The sequence below is a fragment of the Schistocerca cancellata genome, chromosome 4 (genome assembly GCF_023864275.1).
Source record: "Schistocerca cancellata isolate TAMUIC-IGC-003103 chromosome 4, iqSchCanc2.1, whole genome shotgun sequence".
Classification (NCBI taxonomy): domain Eukaryota; kingdom Metazoa; phylum Arthropoda; class Insecta; order Orthoptera; family Acrididae; genus Schistocerca; species Schistocerca cancellata.
The window spans coordinates 244,448,219-244,467,637 of record NC_064629.1 but is presented as its reverse complement, the minus strand read 5'-3'; the positions used below and the strand labels follow the sequence as shown (position 1 = coordinate 244,467,637).

At 43.9% G+C, this 19,419-nt stretch overlaps 1 protein-coding gene across 1 annotated transcript in view; it reads right to left on the bottom strand.

Moving 5' to 3' along the window:
* The window catches only part of LOC126184045 (rho GTPase-activating protein 45-like), a 636,308-nt gene that overhangs the window by 146,089 nt on the left and 470,800 nt on the right, over nucleotides 1-19,419 (bottom strand). Inside the window, exons 7-8 of the mRNA XM_049926404.1 lie at nucleotides 9,276-9,515; nucleotides 1,349-1,456 (exon numbers count right to left, since the gene is read on the bottom strand). Of these exons, the coding sequence (XP_049782361.1) occupies nucleotides 1,349-1,456; nucleotides 9,276-9,515 (348 nt within the window). The remainder of the gene's footprint in view (nucleotides 1-1,348; nucleotides 1,457-9,275; nucleotides 9,516-19,419) is intronic.

The following is a 19,419-nucleotide window of genomic DNA, read 5'->3' as shown; positions in this document are numbered from 1 at the left end:
CCTTAGAGAACAGTATGTGCAACAATTTTAACCGCGACAGCATCTACACCTGAAGTGGTGCATGGGAACGGGGGCTCGATACTGAAAGAGGACAGAGAAATAAGCAGAGTTTTCCATCGTCAAATGGAATGAGTACTGCTACTGATGTACTATAGCTATTGACGTCATTTCTGGTAGCATACAGAAGTTCTGTGAGTTCGTGACGTCTCCATGACATGATTCAGCCAACTACGTCCCGAAGTACCTCGTGGTCTATTAGTACGAAAGGTCCATCCTGATGATGACGAAAGAGAAAGTCAGTGACAGCTTGAATATATAAACGAATCTGATGCGGCAAGAGAACCAAGAACATTTATCCAGTAATCTCTCTTACCCTACAAGATTTGTCCGTCCAACTGCCAATATGTTATCGAATATTTCCGTGTAATAGTGGCCTTGAAAGAATGTGTTGTTGCTCTTCGCTCTTTTACTGATGTCTGTGTCGAAGCCTCTTGGGACAAGAGCATTAGAGTGTTGCAAGAGCAAGTGAAACTGCCTCCCTGGACTCAACAATGGTTTCTGTATGCATAGTGTACGAATGCAAGAGTTCATTTGTAATGGCCGTTTTGGGCGAAGATAGCAATGTGTTCCCATCCAGATTTCCTCTTGTTGATTGAGGAAGGAAGACTGATCTAGAAATAGAAGAAGGCTTACAGATTCATGTTCATAGTCGAAGGAAGAAGCAAAAAGACTGTAATCGGTAGATCGACAGTTTTACGAATAATAAATCCAACTCTTTGTTGTTAATAATGAGCCGGTTTATGACCTTCACGGTTCGCGTATTACAAGACATTCTCAGTCTAGAAAGAAATTATTGTAGTGCACCACAGAAGAGCGACGAGTTTTGCAGTTTATTGGCTACGGGTCGGTTTGGATTTATTGAGGAGGAGAAAATTAGAGACCTGATCTCATTTACTTAAATGGAATACAATCTGTGTTTAGAAAATAAGTTTCAGCGTAAATTCGATAGAAGACGAGGACCTTCTTAGAGGTTTGATGGCGATTTAAACTTTTAGTACCATGGGCTCCTGGATATGCTAAGTTTCTCACTGCTGCTACTGCATACTTAGTGATGTCTCTGTTATGATCTGTGATCGTCGACCTCCTCTGTGGTGGATGTTTGAATTTGTAGGGGGAGGTGTTGTTCTATCTTAGTTGGTTGTCGGAATTTCTTATTTTGTAGGCAGCCTTACTCCAGTTACAAACAAGATAATATACGAAATTATCCAAACTGAGATTATATTTGTTACATCGGATAGCCCAGAGACAGAAGACACAGAATCGGGTTGAGAAAACATTTCTGACTCACCTGCACGTACTTCTTCTCCAACTGACAGCAGACCGTCTGGCTGTTGTTACACAGCTCTACGTCGTGGTCCAGCGCCGTTGAATACTCAGACTGGAAAGGGAGATTACTCTGAAACAAAGGAATAACATTTCGTAGTAAGACTTTTAAATACTGATATTATTGTTGCTAATACATATTTTGTTTTGTTCCCTTTCATCTCTGTTAATAACGCGGTGGAGCACAGAGTAATAAGGACTATGTGAATTTCTTGAATTCGTCTCTACTTTTACAGTACAATTATTACGTTAAACTAATTGTAGGATAAGCCGTTTCCAGGATCCACGTAAGAAATAGCTCACAAAATATTTGTTCGATGTATTTTTTAGTGTTGCTTGTGACTTTGGGACCTTACGAGGTTGGATTAATAGACGACGTAGAGAAGACAAGGCAAAGAGTTGTGTGTTTCGTCACGGGTTCAGTTAATTACCGCGAGAGCGTTGCGCAGTGGATCAACAAATTCCAGTGGCGCTTTCGGAATCTGCACTAATCTCACTAGATATTTTCATGTATTTTACGGCTTTAAACACGCCTCTATCTCCGGCGTTCAACCTATCTTTGTGATATACCTTCTAACCAGAATTTAGAATCTCTTTTCTACTAACGTCTGGTTTCATCCGGGCTTCTGCCCCTTGTACGATGTGCGAATTTTTACAGTTTGTAGGGGAGATTACATATGGGATATTTCCACAGCCGCTTCTGCAGTTAACTAACGCTACAATAACATTTTATTTCTCAGATATGCCATGGCGAAAGCTATCTTCTTTAATTAGTTTTGGACGGTATTCTTCCCGTATGAGATCATAACGTATCTAATGGGACCTGTGGAGAGATTTCTCCATCAGAAAGTCCCACACCCGCATGTCTTAGCTACTCCGATGCCCAAATAGCCGCTTCCTGCGTGTAAAACACCGGTAAAGTGAGGGGAGGGGGGCAGGACAACAATCCGCAACCAAGATCGTCATAGAATCGTCTGAATCGTCTAATTTAAGCCTTCAATTCGGTACCAAACGAGAGGACTGAAATTGCTTCTGAGAAGGATGCAGCAAAACGTTAGCTCTGCTTCCACCTTGCCTTTACCAAAGCAAGCAGCCGCCTATACGAACCGAGGATGGCCTCCGAATCCAGGCGGCAGACGTCATTCGTGCCGACATGAGCCACGAATTGCAACTGGCTGCAGTCAGCGCGCTCGAGTACTGCCAGCAGAGCCTCCTCACATCTCGAGAGTGACACCTCGACAAGTAAATAGAGTGGACACTGGCTTTCTTTCCCGATCTGCCTGCTACATCCCTAGAGACCTGCATCGTCCGTATCGCGTTTGAGTTCCCGCTGACACACAATTCCGCCCTCCGCGCCTGTTCGTGTCTTTTTTCTCGAAGATCAGCCTCGCCCCCCCCCCCCCCCCCCCCAAAAAAAAAAGAGGCGTCCCGTGCTGGCTCAGATGTGAGACAAAAACTAAACAAAATTTAGTGTAATAAACACAAATTGATATTGCTGCTGGCACGTCTGCTGGACTCTGCGGCTGCGACTTGATTTAGCATAGCAAGTTCGAATGATTCCATCAGATCACTGAGGCCAACACGTTGTTCGTTCATGACTTTTGTCATAACGGAAGAATAGCCACAATGGATGAGATTTTTGACACCATGAAGGTGGTTTCCAGGCTGCTCAATACATTTCTTTCCTTCAGTCTGTTGCTGTCTTGTTCGATTAATTTCGCTATTTCCGATATTCATTCTGTAGCTCTGACATCGCAATGTCTCCTCACGTCCGACAATTCAGTACAACAATCATTAATAAAAAAATAAGTTAATAGGTTTTAGCAGGTTTAGGTCAGGCATATGCAGAGCTCGAAACCAAAACGCCATTAAATTGAGTCATCTGAAAGTACTACTTACACATGAAATAACTAATATACTGTAGTTATAAAGCCCAGCAAATCAGTTACGTATTTGATTATGTAAACGAACAATGTGGACTACAGTCTTTGCTAAATCATGTTACTTATAAGAGTATGCGATAGAGTTAGACACTTTAGTTGGCGACGAAGGTTTGAGGCCTCTGAGTCGAATGTCAGGTTTTATACTGTGCTACAAATTTTTCCACCGTTGAAGTTGGAACTAGTGTTCAAGTACTTCCGAGAAAATGACGTAGTCATTCCAGTGATTCAAGGGATCGTAGAGTTTTCGATAATTGTTGTGGCAGTAGTGTGTTTTTCTTCTTCCTTCGGTTTTTCACACTGAATCACGTCAAATATATAAATTGAGTTTACTAAAATGAAAGCAGATACTTATTAAATGGTAGACATAAATCTTTGTTGATCAACCCCAAAAAATAAAATTCCTCTCATGTTCAGAAAGAACAGAACACCTTGAACGACTAGAGATAGGACCTCCATATTCACAAAACATATACGTAAGTACGTTTTGCAGAAATGATTAGCATTTAAACCATGGCGGCCCGCGGGTTCGATGTCAACATCGATATCGCGGAGCAACGCCATCTACCGGTAACATGTGCCTGAGGCTTTCGTTGTCGCTATAAACCGAAGGTGATGGAGCAGTTCGACTTGAGCAGACGTGCAGGATACCTCGCAGACGTAATCGCGAACGTACCGTCAAATCAGTGAGTTTGTGAGAGGGCGCACTATTTGCATGAGAGAATGTCATGCATCCATCCGGGAAATTGCTGCTCATGTGGGAAGAACTGTTTCGGCAGTGCAACGGGTGTGTACCGAACGGTTCACAGATGGCCCAACACGACGAGATGGGTCAGATTGCATCACCCAGACTCCCCACCCCCCATTCCCGATACTTAATCCGAAAGGCGTTGCAGAATAGATCTGTGTCCTCGTCGGCTCTGGAGCAACAGTGGAACAGTGGAACACATCGTAGACTATCAGAAGTGACAGTCTGTCACCGTTTATTACGGCATGGCATACGTGCGCGTCGTCCACTTTTCCGCCTATCTTTGATGAATGTGCAGAAACATGCTAGACGGCAATGGTGTGTGGAACGACGCCACTGGGGACGGGAATGGCCTCATACAGTGTTTTCTGACGAATCCAGGTTCTATTTGCTTGAAAATGATGGCCACATTTTGGTTCGCCGCAGACAGGGGGAGCGGCATCACAATGACTGTATTCGCGCAAGACTTACAGCACCAACAAAAGGCCTTATTGTGTGGGGTGCTATTGATCACAACAACAAATCACAGCTGGTGCGTGTCCAGGGAACTGTGACCAGTGTGACCTACGTGAATGACATCCTGCGAGCCGTAGCCATACCCTTTCTGTATAACACCCTAGATGTCATTTTGGAGAACGACAATGGATGACAACACGTTCCTTCTTGGTGTCACAGGATGTCAACTTTTTGGCCTGGCCTGCCGGGCCACCAGACTTGTTATCAATCGAAAATGTGTTGGATATGGTGAAATGACGGGTGCAGCGCTGTGACCCAGTGTCAACCACGACAGATGAACAATGGAACCAGCTGAATGGAGCGTGGATGGCTAAACTGTAGAACGCCATTCGCATCGATGCCATCACGCATGGAACAGGTTATCAAGGCCCATGGCGGACCCTGTGCCTACTAGGCAACGGGACACATGCTGAACCGAGCTGCTAATAATTTCTGGAGAACATGCTAATATACGTGTCCTGCGAATATGAAAGTCCTATCTCTAGTCGCTCAAGGTGTTCCGTTTTTTTTCTGAACGTGAGTGTACGTATTTAATTTTTTGGCTGTTGGCAGGTACACGTCTACAGTCCCGGTCAACCATGAAATCTCTGCGCCACAATACCGTAGCACGCCTCTTAAGGAGCTAAAACAATATCTACATCCCCCTGATAAGGTGGAGTATCGTTCGGTAATTCGATTCCGGTGGGAACGGAAGTGTTGCGCCTGTGTCAGGCGAATGTAAATGAGTGCTTTAGCCATTCAGCAGGCGATCAAATGGTTCAAATGGCTCTGAGCACTATGGGACTTAACATCTGAGGTCATCAGTCCGCTAGAACTTAGAACTACTTAAACCTAACTAACCTAAGGACATCACACACATCCATGCCCGAGGCAGGATTCGAACCTGCGACCGTAGCGGTCGCGCGGTTCCAGACTGCAGCGTCTAGAACCGCTCGGCCACTGCAGCTGGCAGCAGGGGATCAATGAGGCGCTTAAGCTGCAATGTGTGTTCATAGTAGAGGTGGTTCTGTGAGTTTTGGGAGTGTTTCCCGTTCCATCATTTGGGTTAATTTATTCAGGGCACTGTGAGCGTTAGCCAAGATATGCCATACCTAGTGACTAAATGTTGCGTTTCCTATAGATCTTCATGGCGAATATGTCCTGGACGCTCCCGTCTAACAAGATGACAACAGCCGTGTTCACAGGGCTGCACACATGCGTTCCTGGTTTGACACATCTCGAGTGCACCAAAGTATCACCCGATATTAATTCCATAGGATACGTTTGAGACTATTCGGTACAGCGGGTGATACGTAGCAACCAACATCCCGACAATTTGGTAGCTTCAGGAAATGTGATCAGTGATGGGTGACTTGATATGAATATGACGTGCCTGGAGTAACTTCTGGAGTTTCCTCTAGGCCGAATTTTGAACCGATATCAACCCTAGGGGCAGTGTGAAGTATCCTACGGGTGAGTAATTCAAATGGTTCTGAGCACTATGGGACTTAACAGCTGAGATCATCAGTCCCCTAGAACTTATAACTACTTAAACCTAACTAACCTAAGGACATCACACACATTCATGCCCGAGGCAGGATTCGAACCTGCGACCGTAGCGGTCGCGTGGTTCCAGACTGAAGCGCCTAGAACCGCTCGACCACACCGGCCGGCGGTGAGTAATTAGTCGTCCGGTGTGCTTATATTGTAAAATAACACTCGAAGAGAAGATTGAATCGATTGCCTTGGGCAGACCTGAGGATATCGTAAAGCGAATAACAATGTAAACAATGAAGGAAATACAGAAAAGTTCATATAAAACAAAGCAACAAACATTAGCGAGGACATATCGTAATCGGCATACGCTGAGATGACAAAAATCATTGGATATCTCCCTGTGCCCAGCGTAATGCAGCAACTCCACCTGACATAGACCCAACAAGACTTTATTAGTACCCAGAAGAAATATTGAGCCTAGCTACCTCTATAGCCGACCATAATTGCGAAAGTGTTGCCAGTGCTGGATGTTATCAGCAAGTGATCTATCGATTATGTCCCATAAATGTTCGACGGGATTTATATCGGGACATCTGAGTAGCCAAATCATTCGCCCGAATTGTCGAGAATGTTCTTCAAATCAATTGTGAACAACCGTGGTACGGTTACACTGCGCATTGTCCAACATAAAAATTTCGCCATTGTTTGGGAACGTGAAGTCGGTGACTGGGTGCAAGTGGTCTCCTAGCGGAGGAAAACAACCACTATCAGTCAATTATCAGTTCAGTTGGACCAGAGGGCCCAGTCCATTCCATGTAAACACAGCCCATCCGATTATGGAGTGCCGGCCGATGTGGCCGAGCGGTTCTAGACGCTGCAGCCTGGAACCGCGCGACCGCTATGGTCGCAGATTCGAATCCTGCCTCGGGCATGGATGTGTGTGATGTCCTTAGGTTAGTTAGGTTTAAGTAGTTCTAAGTTCTAGGGGACTGATGATCTCAGAAGTTAAGTCCCATAGTGCTCAGAGCCATTTGAACGATTACGCAGCCACCACCAGTTTGCTCAGTGCCTTGTTTACAGCCTGGATACATGGCTTTGTGGAGTCTGCATCACACCTGAACCCTACCACCACCTCTTACTAACTGAAATTGGGACTCATCTCACAAGGTCACGATTTTCCCGTCCCACACTGATTCCTGCTGTTATTTCAAGCAGTGATGCTTGTCTGTTAGTACTGCCAATTCTACGCAAACGCTGCTGCTCTCGGTCGTTAATTTAGGGTCGTCGGCCACTGCGTCGTCCGTGGTGGGATGAAATTTGGTATTCTCAGCATACTCTTCACACTTTGATCTCGGAGTATTGAATTACCTAACGGTTTCCGAAATGGAATGTCCCATGAGTCTAATTCCAACTACGATTCCGAGATTAAAGTCTTTTAATTCCCGTCTAGCGCCATTATCTCGTTGGACACCATTCCACATGAATCACACGAGTACAAATGATAGGTTCGCCAATGCACTACCCATTTACCGCCATCTGTATATGTGGATATCGTTATCCCATGATTTTGTCACCTCATTGTTTCAACCTTCCCTATTTGCTAGTCTATCATTTATCCCTGGCCAACGAAAGAGGCTAGTCATGCAGGATCTTATCAGACACTAAATGTAAAACAAATTAACAAATGAGCACACAGAAGCAATCATCCCAACGTATACCATGCTTTATTGAACATTACTTGCAAATTCTCTATTTCTGCTTCATTTAATGATATTTCATTACGTGCTGTTGTTGTTGTGGTCTTCAGTCTTGAGACTAGTTTGATGCAGCTCTCTATGCTACTCTATACTGTGCTAGCTTCTTCATCTCCCAGTACCTACTGCAGCCTACATCCTTCTGAATCTGCTTAGTGTATTCATCTCTTGATTTCCCTCTACGCTTTTTACCCTCCAGTACTAAATTGGTGATCCCTTGATGCCTCAGAACATGTCCTACCAACCGAAGCCTTCTTCTGGCCAAGTTGTGCCACAAACTCCTCTTCTTCCCAATTCTATTCAATACCTCATCATTAAATATGTGATCTACCCATCTAATCTTCAGCATTCTTCTGTAGCACCACATTTCGAAAGCTTCTTTTCTCTTCTTGTCTAAACTATTTATCGTCCACGTTTCACTTCAGTACATGGCTACACTCCATACAAATACTTTCAGAAACGACTTCCTGACACTCGATGTTAACAAATTTCTCTTCTTCAGAAACGCTTTCCTTGCCATTGCCAGTCTACATTTTATATCCTCTCTACTTCGACCATCATCAGTTATTTTGCTACCCAAATAGCAATACTCCTTTACTACTTTATGTGTCTCATTTCCTAATCTAATTCCCTCAGCATCACCCGACTTAATTTGACTACATTCCATTATTCTCGTTTTGCTTTTGTTGATGTTCATCTGCTACCCTCCCTTCAAGACACTGTCCATTCCGTTCAACTGCTCTTCCAAGTCCTTTGCTGTCTCATAGAGCATTGTTACTTATAAGTAGGATTCCTACCCTATTTTTCTTTCAACAATTAATATTTCCGTTCGATTTATATTTCTACTACTTGTTTTACTATCAGTCTTGAAATTTTTTCCTCTGTATAAATAGAGAAACAAAATCTTTACCAACAGTTCCTAAGAAACAAGTAGTGTTAATATTATAATAAATATACGTCAGTGCTACTGCTTCAGTTGAACTTCTGCAGGACGGTGATAAATCCAGAATATAAAGAGGACTCAGGCAAGGGAAATTCCAAAACCATGCCACAGGTAGTATTCAGATTCTTAAATATCTAAAATGAAGAAGGAATAGATTTTCACAGATCGTATGTGAACCACCTACGCGTTATGGATAACATTATCGTCGTTTCCCCTGTTGTAGATTATTTTCAAGAACAAATTTGAAAGTAGACCGGGAAGTCAATTACAGTAAGACTAAAATGGAGTACAACAAATGAAAATAAAACAATACAAATTAAGAATGAATAAACATATAGAGTTGATTACTACTTTTATTTAGGACAACTGAAAAAAACAACAGGCTGGCCAAGGAAGCAAATAAACGTACGGCTAAAAATGGCCTCGTGTCCTTTTCGTTAATTAAACACGGATTACGAAGAAAAGTCGTGATCTGTGCGATTCGTAAGGCGAGCAGCAAGAAAGCGAGTACTCACGGCTTGGTGCAGCGCAGGGCGCAGGGCTTGCGCCAGCTTGGCCAGCCCCTTGGCGTATTCGGCGTGCAGGTAGGAGCGCTTGTGCACGTAGGCGGCCAGCTCCTTGGCGTGCCGCGCCCACGCCTTGGCGCGCTGCAGCAGCTGCGGCACGACCCGCTCTCCACGGAGCTGCGCCTGCAGCCGCCGCGCGCTCAGCAGCGCCCCTCCGCCGGAGTCCCCGTCCCGCACGTCCTCCAGCGACTGCAATATCGCACGTAAAATCTCTGGCCAGTCAAAGATGTTATTCGTGCAGGTCCTTATAAGACACCAGATGTACCGGGTGATCAAAAAGTCAGTATAAATTTGAAAATTTAATAAACCACGGAATAATGTAGATTGAGAGGTACAAATTGACACACATGCTTGGAAAGACATGGGGTTTTATTAGAACAAAAAAAAAAACAAAGTTCACAAAATATAAGACAGATGGCGCTGGACAGCAAAACGTCAGTGACTGCGCATGACAATCGTGTATAAAAGGAGCTGTAACGAGAGAGAGAATCCCCGGGCTTCCCCTCCCCCTTCCTCCCTCCCCCTATCTCCCCTGCCCATGGCATCTACTCTCCCCTCTCCCTCTCCCACCCCCCCCCCCCCCCCCTCCTCCTCTCTTGGCAGGTCCCGGACTCGTACACGGATAGTGAACATTCGCTCGCCGGAGATCAACGCCTCGTGTTCTGTGTGTGCCGTCGTTTTGTGTTACAGTGATTCAGTGTTATTCGTTTTGTGCCCCTACGTTCACGTGTGACAATTTTCGTCTCTGTCTGTGTCGAAGTGTCTGAACAATTTTATCTTGGACTCTACGCCCGTGAACGGCACCTTGTATTTTAAAAAGTGTTTGTCTCCATTTATATGTCCACCATGTTTTTTCTTTAAACGTCTTCATTTTTATATTTGTGTTCTCTGCGGCTAAAGAGCGGCGTCGTCTGCTGCTGCATGGCCTGCCTGTAATATAGGTTTCAAAATAACAATAAAGAAAAAAAAAAGGAAAAGGAGAGAGAATCAGATGCGCCAGCAGTCGCAGCATGTTGACGTTACCTGAAAAGGCGCTTTTAATGAAGCTCTATTATCAGAATGGGGAATTTGCTAGTTCAGCGTTACGATCCTATCGTCATAGGAAGGGGATTCGGTCTGTTGACAAATGCAGCTGTGGCGAGAATGATTTCTAAGTTCGAAGCCACGGTTGTTTAGACGATAGACCCCGTAGTGGCCGACCGAGCACAAGGAAAAAATGGAGACTGTAGCGGGTTCGTCTATGCACGGGGAAGTCAACGCTCGTGCAGTCGCCGTCGCACCGGTATTCCATACACTACTGTTTGGTTGACACTGAGGCGTACCCTCCGATGCTATCCGTACAAAATCCATCGGCATCATGAACTGTTACCTGGCGATTTAGTGAAGCGGAGGGCATTTGCGGTGTGGGCGTTTGAAAAGATGGTGGAAGATGACGATTGATTGAGTAACGTGTTATGGACCGACGAAGCTCATTTCACGCTCCGAAGGTCTGTCAACGCCCACAACTGTAGAATTTGGGCTACCGAAAATCCTAGAACTGTAGTGGAAACTCCATTGCACGACGAGAAAGTCACGGTATGGGTTGGATTTACCACATCTACCGTTATCGGGCCTTTTTTTCTTCGAGGAAATGCGTGATTCTGGTTTTGTACCTTCTACCGTGACGCGTGAGAGGTACGGCGGTATGTTACAGAATCGCAACATCCCCAGCCTGGCTGATAAAAACCTGCAGGAACGTACGATGTTTATGCAGAATGGCGCTCCACCCCATATTGCTAGACGCGTGAAAGATCTCTTGCGCGCGTCGTTTGGTGACCATCGTGTGCTCAGCCACCACTTTCGTCATGCTTGGCCTCCCAGGTCCCCAGACGTCAGTCCGTGAAATTATTGGCTTTGGGGTTACCTGAAGTCGCAAGTGTATCGTGATCGACGGACATTTGTAGGGATGCTGAAAGACAACATCCGACGCCAATGCCTCACCATAACTCTGGACATGCTTTACAGTGCTGTTCACAACATTATTCCTCGACTACAGCTATTGTTGGGAGTGATGGTGGACATACTGAGCATTTCCTGTAAAGAACATCATCTTTGCTTTGTCTTACTTTGTTATGCCAATTATTGCTATTCTGTTCAGATGAAGCGCCATCTGTCGGACATTTTTTGATCTTTTGTATCTTTTCGGTTCTAATAAAACCCCATGTCATTCCAAGCATGTGTGTCAATTTGCACCTGTCTACCTACATTATTCCGTGATTTATTCAGTTTTCAAATTTATACTGACTTTTTTATCACCCGGTATAATAAATTAAGAAATGAGCACCCAGAAGCAATCGCGCCACATGACTCGTATTATTCACATATGCGCGGTGCAACCACGCATGAAAAATTATTCCACCTGGTGTGAAAGATATGTCACATGGCAGGTGAAGCACCCTTAGACTTAAAGAAGAATGTAGTAATTGCAGTTTCAAAGAAAGCGGGTTCTGGTAGGTGTGAATATACGGAACCATCAGTTTTATAATCATGGTTGCAAGGTACGAATTACTAATAGAAGAATGGAAAAAAGTGTTGAAGTTGACCTGAGAGAAGATCAGCTTCACTTCCTTAGAAACATGGGGCACGCGAGGCAACACTGACCTTACATCTTCTAATAACCCTACCACAACAAAGGTCAAAAATTAATTATGATTGTAGTGTTGCTCACGCTGCTAAATATGGCATTTTCGGTCAACAACAAAGTTATACTACGTGGCAGGAGTCATTGGAGAACAGTTAATAAGGTAATTTCTTGAAATAATAGGTAAACTAGGAACTCATCTTTTCGTGTTTCCCACTCTGGTCTCATTGTGAACTCATGGCTCAATCGTCGAAAATCTAGGTAGTGATGATTCCAAGCTCGGATGCAAAGAGGCCTAGGTGTTATTCTACGATATTCAAAAGTTTTATGGATGTGTTTCATAAACCATTCTTGCAGATTAAACTTTTACAAGTTAGGACAATGGTGATGTAAAAAGTAATCAGCACTCCGAATTTAAGTTATACTTCTTTTTTATTACTTTTGTTGCAATATCACGTAACTCGTTCCAAAACATCACTTCACAATATAAAACATACTTGAAAATACCTTCCTCACTGTTAAAGTTCACATTTCATAAACTGACTACAATTTGCGTCTTTTTAACATGACGACCAAAGCTTGACACTCTAATAACCGCTTACGCGCCCAAAAATCAGAGTTACAAGTACGAAAAAGATCATAGTGACAAAAGAAAGAATGTTGTTGTTGTTGTTGTGGTCTTCAGTCCTGAGAATGGTTTGATGCAGCTCTCCATGCTACTCTATCCTGTGCAAGCTTCTTCATCTCCCAGTACCTACGGCAGCCTACATCCTTCTGAATCTGCTTAGTGCATCCATCTCTTGGTACCCTCTACGATTTTTACCCTCCACGCTGCCCTCCAGTACTAAATTGGTGATCCCTTGATGCCTCAGAACATGCCCTACCAACCGATCCCTTCTTCTAGTGAAGTTGTGCCACAAACTCCTCTTCTCCCCAATTCTATTCAATACCTCCTCATTAGTTATGTGATCTACCAATGTAATCTTCAGCATTCTTCTGTAGCACCACATTTCGAAAGCTTCTATTCTCTTCTTGTCTAAACTATTTATCGTCCATGTTTCACTTCCATACATGGCTACACCCCATACAAATACTTTCAGAAACGACTTTCTGACACTTAAATCTTGTTAAATGTTAACAAATTTCTCTTCTTCAGAAACGCTTTCCTTGCCATTGCCAGTCAAAATTTTATATCCTCTCTACTTCGACCCCGACTCAATTCGACTAATCGACTACATTCCATTATCATCGTTTTGCTTTTGTTGATGTTCATCTTATATCCTCCTTTCAAGACACTATCCATTCCGTTCAACTGCTCTTCTAATTCCTTTGCTATCTCTGACAGAATTACAATGTCATCGGCGAACCTCTAAGTTTTTATTTCTTCTCCATGGATTTTAATTTTATTCCGAACTTTTCTTTTGTTTCCTTTACTGCTTGCTCAATATACAGATTGAATAGCATCGGGGAGAGGCTACAACCCTGTCTCACTCCCTTCCCAACCACTGCTTCCCTTTCATGTCCCTCGACTCTTATAACTGCCATCTGATTTCTGTACAAATTGTAAATAGCATTTCGCTCCCTGTATTTTACTCCTTCCACCTTCAGAATTTGAACGAGCGTATTCCAGTCAACATTGTCAAAAGCTTTCTCTAAGTCTACAAATGCTAGAAGCGTAGGTTTGCCTTTCCTTAATCGTTCTTCTAAGATAAGTCGTAGGGTCAGTATTGCCTCACGTGTTCCAACATTTCTACGGAATCCAAACTGATCTTCCCCGAGGTCGGCTTCTACCAGTTTTTCCATTCGTCTGTAAGGAATTCGCGTTAGTATTTTGCAGCTGTGACTTATTAAACTGGTAGTTTGGTAATTTTCACATCTGTCAACACCTGCTTTCTTTGGGATTGGAATTATTACATTCTTCTTGAAGTCTGAGGGAATTTCGTCTGTCTCATACATCTTGCTCACCAGATGGTAGAGTTTTGTCAGGACTGGCTCTCTCAAGGCTGTCAGTAGTTCTAATGGAATGTTGTCTACTGCCGGGGCCTTGTATCGACTTAGGTCTTTCAGTGCGCTGTCAAAGAAAGAATACACATAAGAATAATATCATAGCAATATATACATATCGATGTATCGAAGAACCTCTACATTAATGAAATCAAATCTGAATGTTGTCAGAGAAATATGTTAACTATTTTACAGAAACACAGTAGAATATTGCTGGTATCGAGAGGTTGAGGTGAGGTGCCGTAATGGTTACGTAATTCAAGTACCATTACAATCTCACCTTAGATGATAGGATGAAGAAAGGCACACCTACATTTATAGAATTTATAGCGTCATAGAAAGCTTATAATAACGTTGATCGGAATATACTGTTTGTAATTATGAAGGTAGTAGGGATAAAATACAGACTGCTTTTATAGACAGTCGAAAGACGTGAAAGGGGAACCGTTGTTTAGAAGGGAGTGAGAGAGCGTTGTACACTCTACCGGATGTTACTCAATCCATAAAACAAGCAAGCAATAAACTTTTATTACTTGCTTGGGAATGAAAAATTTAGGAAAGGAACTGAAGTTCATGTAGAAGAAATAAAAACTTTGAGGTTTGGTGATGTGATTGTAATTCTGTCAGTTACAGCAAATTACTTGGAAGAGCAGTTGAATAGAATGGATAGCGTCTTGAAAACAGGTTACACGGTGAGCAACAACAGAAATAAAACAGAAGTAATGGAATGTACTCGAATTTACTTGGGATATGGATACACTAAAAGTAGTCGATGGGTTCCGCTATTTGGTCAGCAAAATGAATAACGACGGCCGAAGTAGAAAGGCTATAAAATGCTGTCTGGTAATAACGAGAAAAGCATTTCCGGAAAACATAAATTTACTAAAATTGAATTTAAATTTAAGTGTAAGGAATTCTTTTCTGAAGGCATCTGTGCAGAGTGTAGCCTTGTATGGAAGTGAAACGTGGACGATAAGTGGTTTAGTCGAGAACAGAACAGATTCTTTCGGAATATTGTGCTGCAGATTATATGGGTAGATCGAGTTACTAATGAGGAGGTACTGAATTTAACTGGTGAGAAAAGATATTTATGGCACAGCTCGATTTAAAGAAGGGATCACTTATTAGGACACATTCTCTGGCATTAAGAAATCGTCAGGAACCACGTTTGGGGGCAAAAATTGTAGAGGGAGACCAAGTCTCGACTGTTAGAAGGATAAACAGAATGTAGGTTGCACTAATTATGCAGAGATGAAGACGCTAGCTTAAGGCAGTCAAGGTGGAGAGAAACATCAAACCAGTCTTCGAACTGATGACCACCAAAACATACTGCAAAGTATAGGCTCCAATAATATCTTATATGAAATATCTGATCAAATTCTAATGGTTTCAGACTGATCTCTGTTTCACATGACTGTCAAGTGCATCGTATTCGATGCACCCCGTAAAATCACAACGAGATATTCAGTCATCGCCAGAGAACTACCCACGGATCTGCAGCAACTACTAACAAGTGATTTCCGAACAGGCGAACGTGGCTTCGTGAATGAATGGTAGTATTGCTGACCTAGCTTTATTCCCTCCTAAAATGTTGTCTAAAAGTTATTAATACACACATCAAAAGAAGTTCTGCGTCACCTCGGTTCCGAGAGTTCTCGAACCTGTACGGAATATTGGAATAAAGATCAACATAAACATCAATTCTGCCCCTTTTATTGCTCATGAAAACCACACATTCAATGTTGTTCCGCCATACAGCGATACCTTCCTCGTCGTGGCATACTATCCACAAGTTCATCAAGTCCCTGTTGCTCCAAATTGTCCCACTCCTCAACGGCGATTCAGCGTAGATCCCTCAGTGTGGTTGGTGGGTCACTTCGTCCATGAACAGCCCATTTCTATATATACCAGGCATGTTCTATAGGGTTCATGTCTGGAGAACTTGCCAGCCACTCTAGTCGAGCGATGTCATCATCCTGAGGGAAGTCATTCACAAGATGTGTACGATGGGGGCGCGAATTGTCGTCCATGAAGACGAGTGCCTCGCCAATATGCCACACCAAAACAGCAGGCAATCTCCATCTTGCTACTCTCGCTGGACAGTGTGTCTAAGACGTTCAGCCTGACCGGGTTGCCTCCACACACGTCTCCGACAATTGTCTGGTTGAAGGCAAGTGCGACACTCATTGGTGAAGAGAACGTAATGCCAATCCGGAGCTGTCCATTCGGCATGTTGTTGGGTCCATCAGTACCGCGCCGCATGGTGTCGTGGTTGCAAAGATGGACTTCGCCATGAACATCGGGAGTGAAGTTGTGCATCATGCAGCCTACTGCGTACAGTTTAAGTCGTAACACGACGTTCTGTGGCTGCACGAAAAGCATTATTCAACATGGTGGCGTTGCGACAGGGTTCCTCCGAGCTATAATCCGTAGGTAGCGGTCATCCACTGCAGTAGTAGTCCTTGGACAGCTTGAGCGAGGCATGTAACCGACAGTTCCTGTCTCCCTGTATCTCTTCCATCTCCGAACAACATCGTTTTGGTTCACTCCGAGACGGCTGGACACTTCCCTTGTTGAGAGTCCTTCCTGGCACGAAGTAACAATGCGCGGACGCGATCAAGCCGCGGTATTGACCGTCTAGACATGGTTGAACTACAGACAACACGAGCCGTGTACCTCCTTCCTGGTGGAAGGACTGGAACTGATCGGCTGTCGAACCCCATCCGTCTAATAGGCGCTGCTCATGCGTGGTTGTTTGCACCTTCGGGCGTGTTTAGTGACGTCTCTGAACAGTCAAAGGGACTGTGTCTGTGATACAATATCCACAGTCAACGTCTACCTTCAGGAGTATTGGGAACCGGGGCGATGTAAAACTTTTGTTAATGGGTGTAGTTATCTGGTCCAATTATACTATAGAAAAAGGAGTGAAAATCACTGTTATGTCCTCAATGTCGTGTGTTCTTAGAGGCATCAGATTTGATGCTTGGTGCCTCTAGGACTACACTTGATGTGCCTATGAGCGCCTTCATGCATCTACGGGCAAATGATAGTTAAAATTGCGGGGAGCTATAGTGCATGCAATTTGATGTAGTAAGTAGCATTGCTGGCTGGCGCGCTGCAGATCGCCAGTTCAGACGCGACAATCAGCCTTTATTTGTTATTTAATATTTATGATTTCTGGAATATATTAAATATTTGTGTTTATAATATTTGTATATTCTCGATGTTCGATGTCTTTATAAATATGAGAATCCCAGAATATTCAACGGTTGCATTAATAGCTGCACCCTCCGTCCAGGTGGTCAGCTCTGTTCCGGCTGTCAGTAATAAAGGTGCTTTCAGTACTAAATATTGTACTTCGCTGGCGATCTTTCCTTGAGATTTGAACTATATTGTGGTTTCGACGTGATATTGTTTGTTAGGAACGCGGGTTGCTCCAAAACGTTTACATCACTGTGCCTCCAAGCAGGCAACATAAAAGGCGTCACATACAAGACAGATGGTTTGCAAAATAGCAGTAAGTCAGCTGCACATCAGGTATCCATGAGTGTTTTCTGGAGACTTTGGTCACGATCCGACGAAATAACTGAAAGGATTTGATCAAGTTGCCAAAAAAACAACTGGGATCACATGATGAGTTTGGGTAATGTGTTAGAGGTTCGTGAACAACGAGAAAAGCTCAATAGCCGGTACAAACTCCTGGCTGAACTGAAGGAAAGATTTGGTGGCAACTAGTAGCAAATAGGATTAGTGGAAGAACAATTTAAGAACGGCACTCAACATCAAGCGAAAGCGACACAGCCGTGCATACAGAATATTTTGACGCTACGTCACATTATGAATCCGAATTAGACCGGAACCGACAAAATCTCATACTTGATGAAAGAAGTGGCAGAAGACATATATCAAGCTTTCCTAGTAAAGAACATCACAACTACAGAGGAATTCACCAACTGGTGCGAGCGGTTCAATTAAATGTAACAGACAATAGTCGGACGAAAAAGAACGACCGACTGCCTAAAGTGGTCCTTATTGAAGCTGTGGATGACCACCTTGAGCTTTCCTCTCACATATGCCAGGTAGCAAGAGAAGAGATACGCTGGTGCAGGACAGTCCGAAATGTTGGGTCGAGTAAGCAAGAACCGGCAGCCATGAACGTTGACCCCATCCATCCGGAGGTAATAGAGAACGTTGAGGAAGAAGTGTACTAATCTTTAGCACCATTCTCCTCCACTAGGCGAGCACGCTATGACTTGGTCTACCCGGACTAATGCTGCAACAGCAAACGACAATCTAGCACCCGACCATTGCAGAAACAACCAACTAATCCGCCAAGTACAACGCCCCTTAGGAGGAAAGACATTCCGAGGACAGAGGACAACACACCGGTGAGTTACAACAGTCGACGTCCTGGACTCATTTTAAGGTACTTCAGAGAAATAAGGAAAGTTTTCTACGAATTTTACACCGCAAGATGTCAACCGTCTTAAGAGTCGCCAGTCAACTGCAGACGATTATAATCCATGCGTGGGACGAAGTCTATCGCCATGCCTTGGATGATGTCGCTCCCAACATGCTGTAGTCGTTCACGTCGTTGTCCAGACGTACCAGCTGCTGCGTAGCCGTCGACTTTAGGAAAGTTGGGAGGGGGGGGGGCAACCATCTATGGAGTTGATGCCTCCATGGACGACAGTCCTAAGGTGTCAGGAAATCCCACTGAAGTCGTCATCGACGGCCAACGCCGGTCGACTCAGGAGCTTCCTTTTCTGTAATGTTAGATGCTTCTCGTAGTCAGCTAAAGAAGACTATGTTCCGTGATACGAATGCTATTGGGCTGAAAGTCGCAAATGGCAAATTCTCCCAACCGAAAGAAACATGTATTGCAAGAGTAACTATCAAAGACGGAACACAGCCGTTCGAATTTTTCCGTTTAACGAAAAAATTTAGACGTAGTATTATTTTAGGAAGGAATACTTTGTAGCCATCACAAGCAGCCAGAGGCTGTGGGAGTGCACACCTACAGACAGACGAAGTTATTGCAACAAGCACACATAGGCAAAGATAACTCTCTGCAGTTATTTGCCGTTTAAGAAGCTGTTACCAGCTGTCATCAATGAGATGAATTCCAGTGGTCAGTCCAGATGATCAGTAAAATTGCGAAGCTTTTGTCGAGTGCAAGACGCTACTAACGCTTACCAAAGAAATCTACACATCAGTGATTATCATAACCTCTTCAGGTGATCAAGGAGAATATTGGATCACTAATTGTGATGAGCAGCCACAACTCATTCCTAAAGGTAAATGTGTAGGGACAGACAAAAAGTTCAGGAAGGGCAGTTTAGTATCACCGACAAGATCGGCCGGAGTGGCCGAGCGGTTCTAGGCGCTTCAGTCCGGAACCGCGCAGCTGCTACGGTCGCAGGTTCGAATCCTGCCTCGGGCATGGTTGTGTGTGATGTCCTTAGGTTA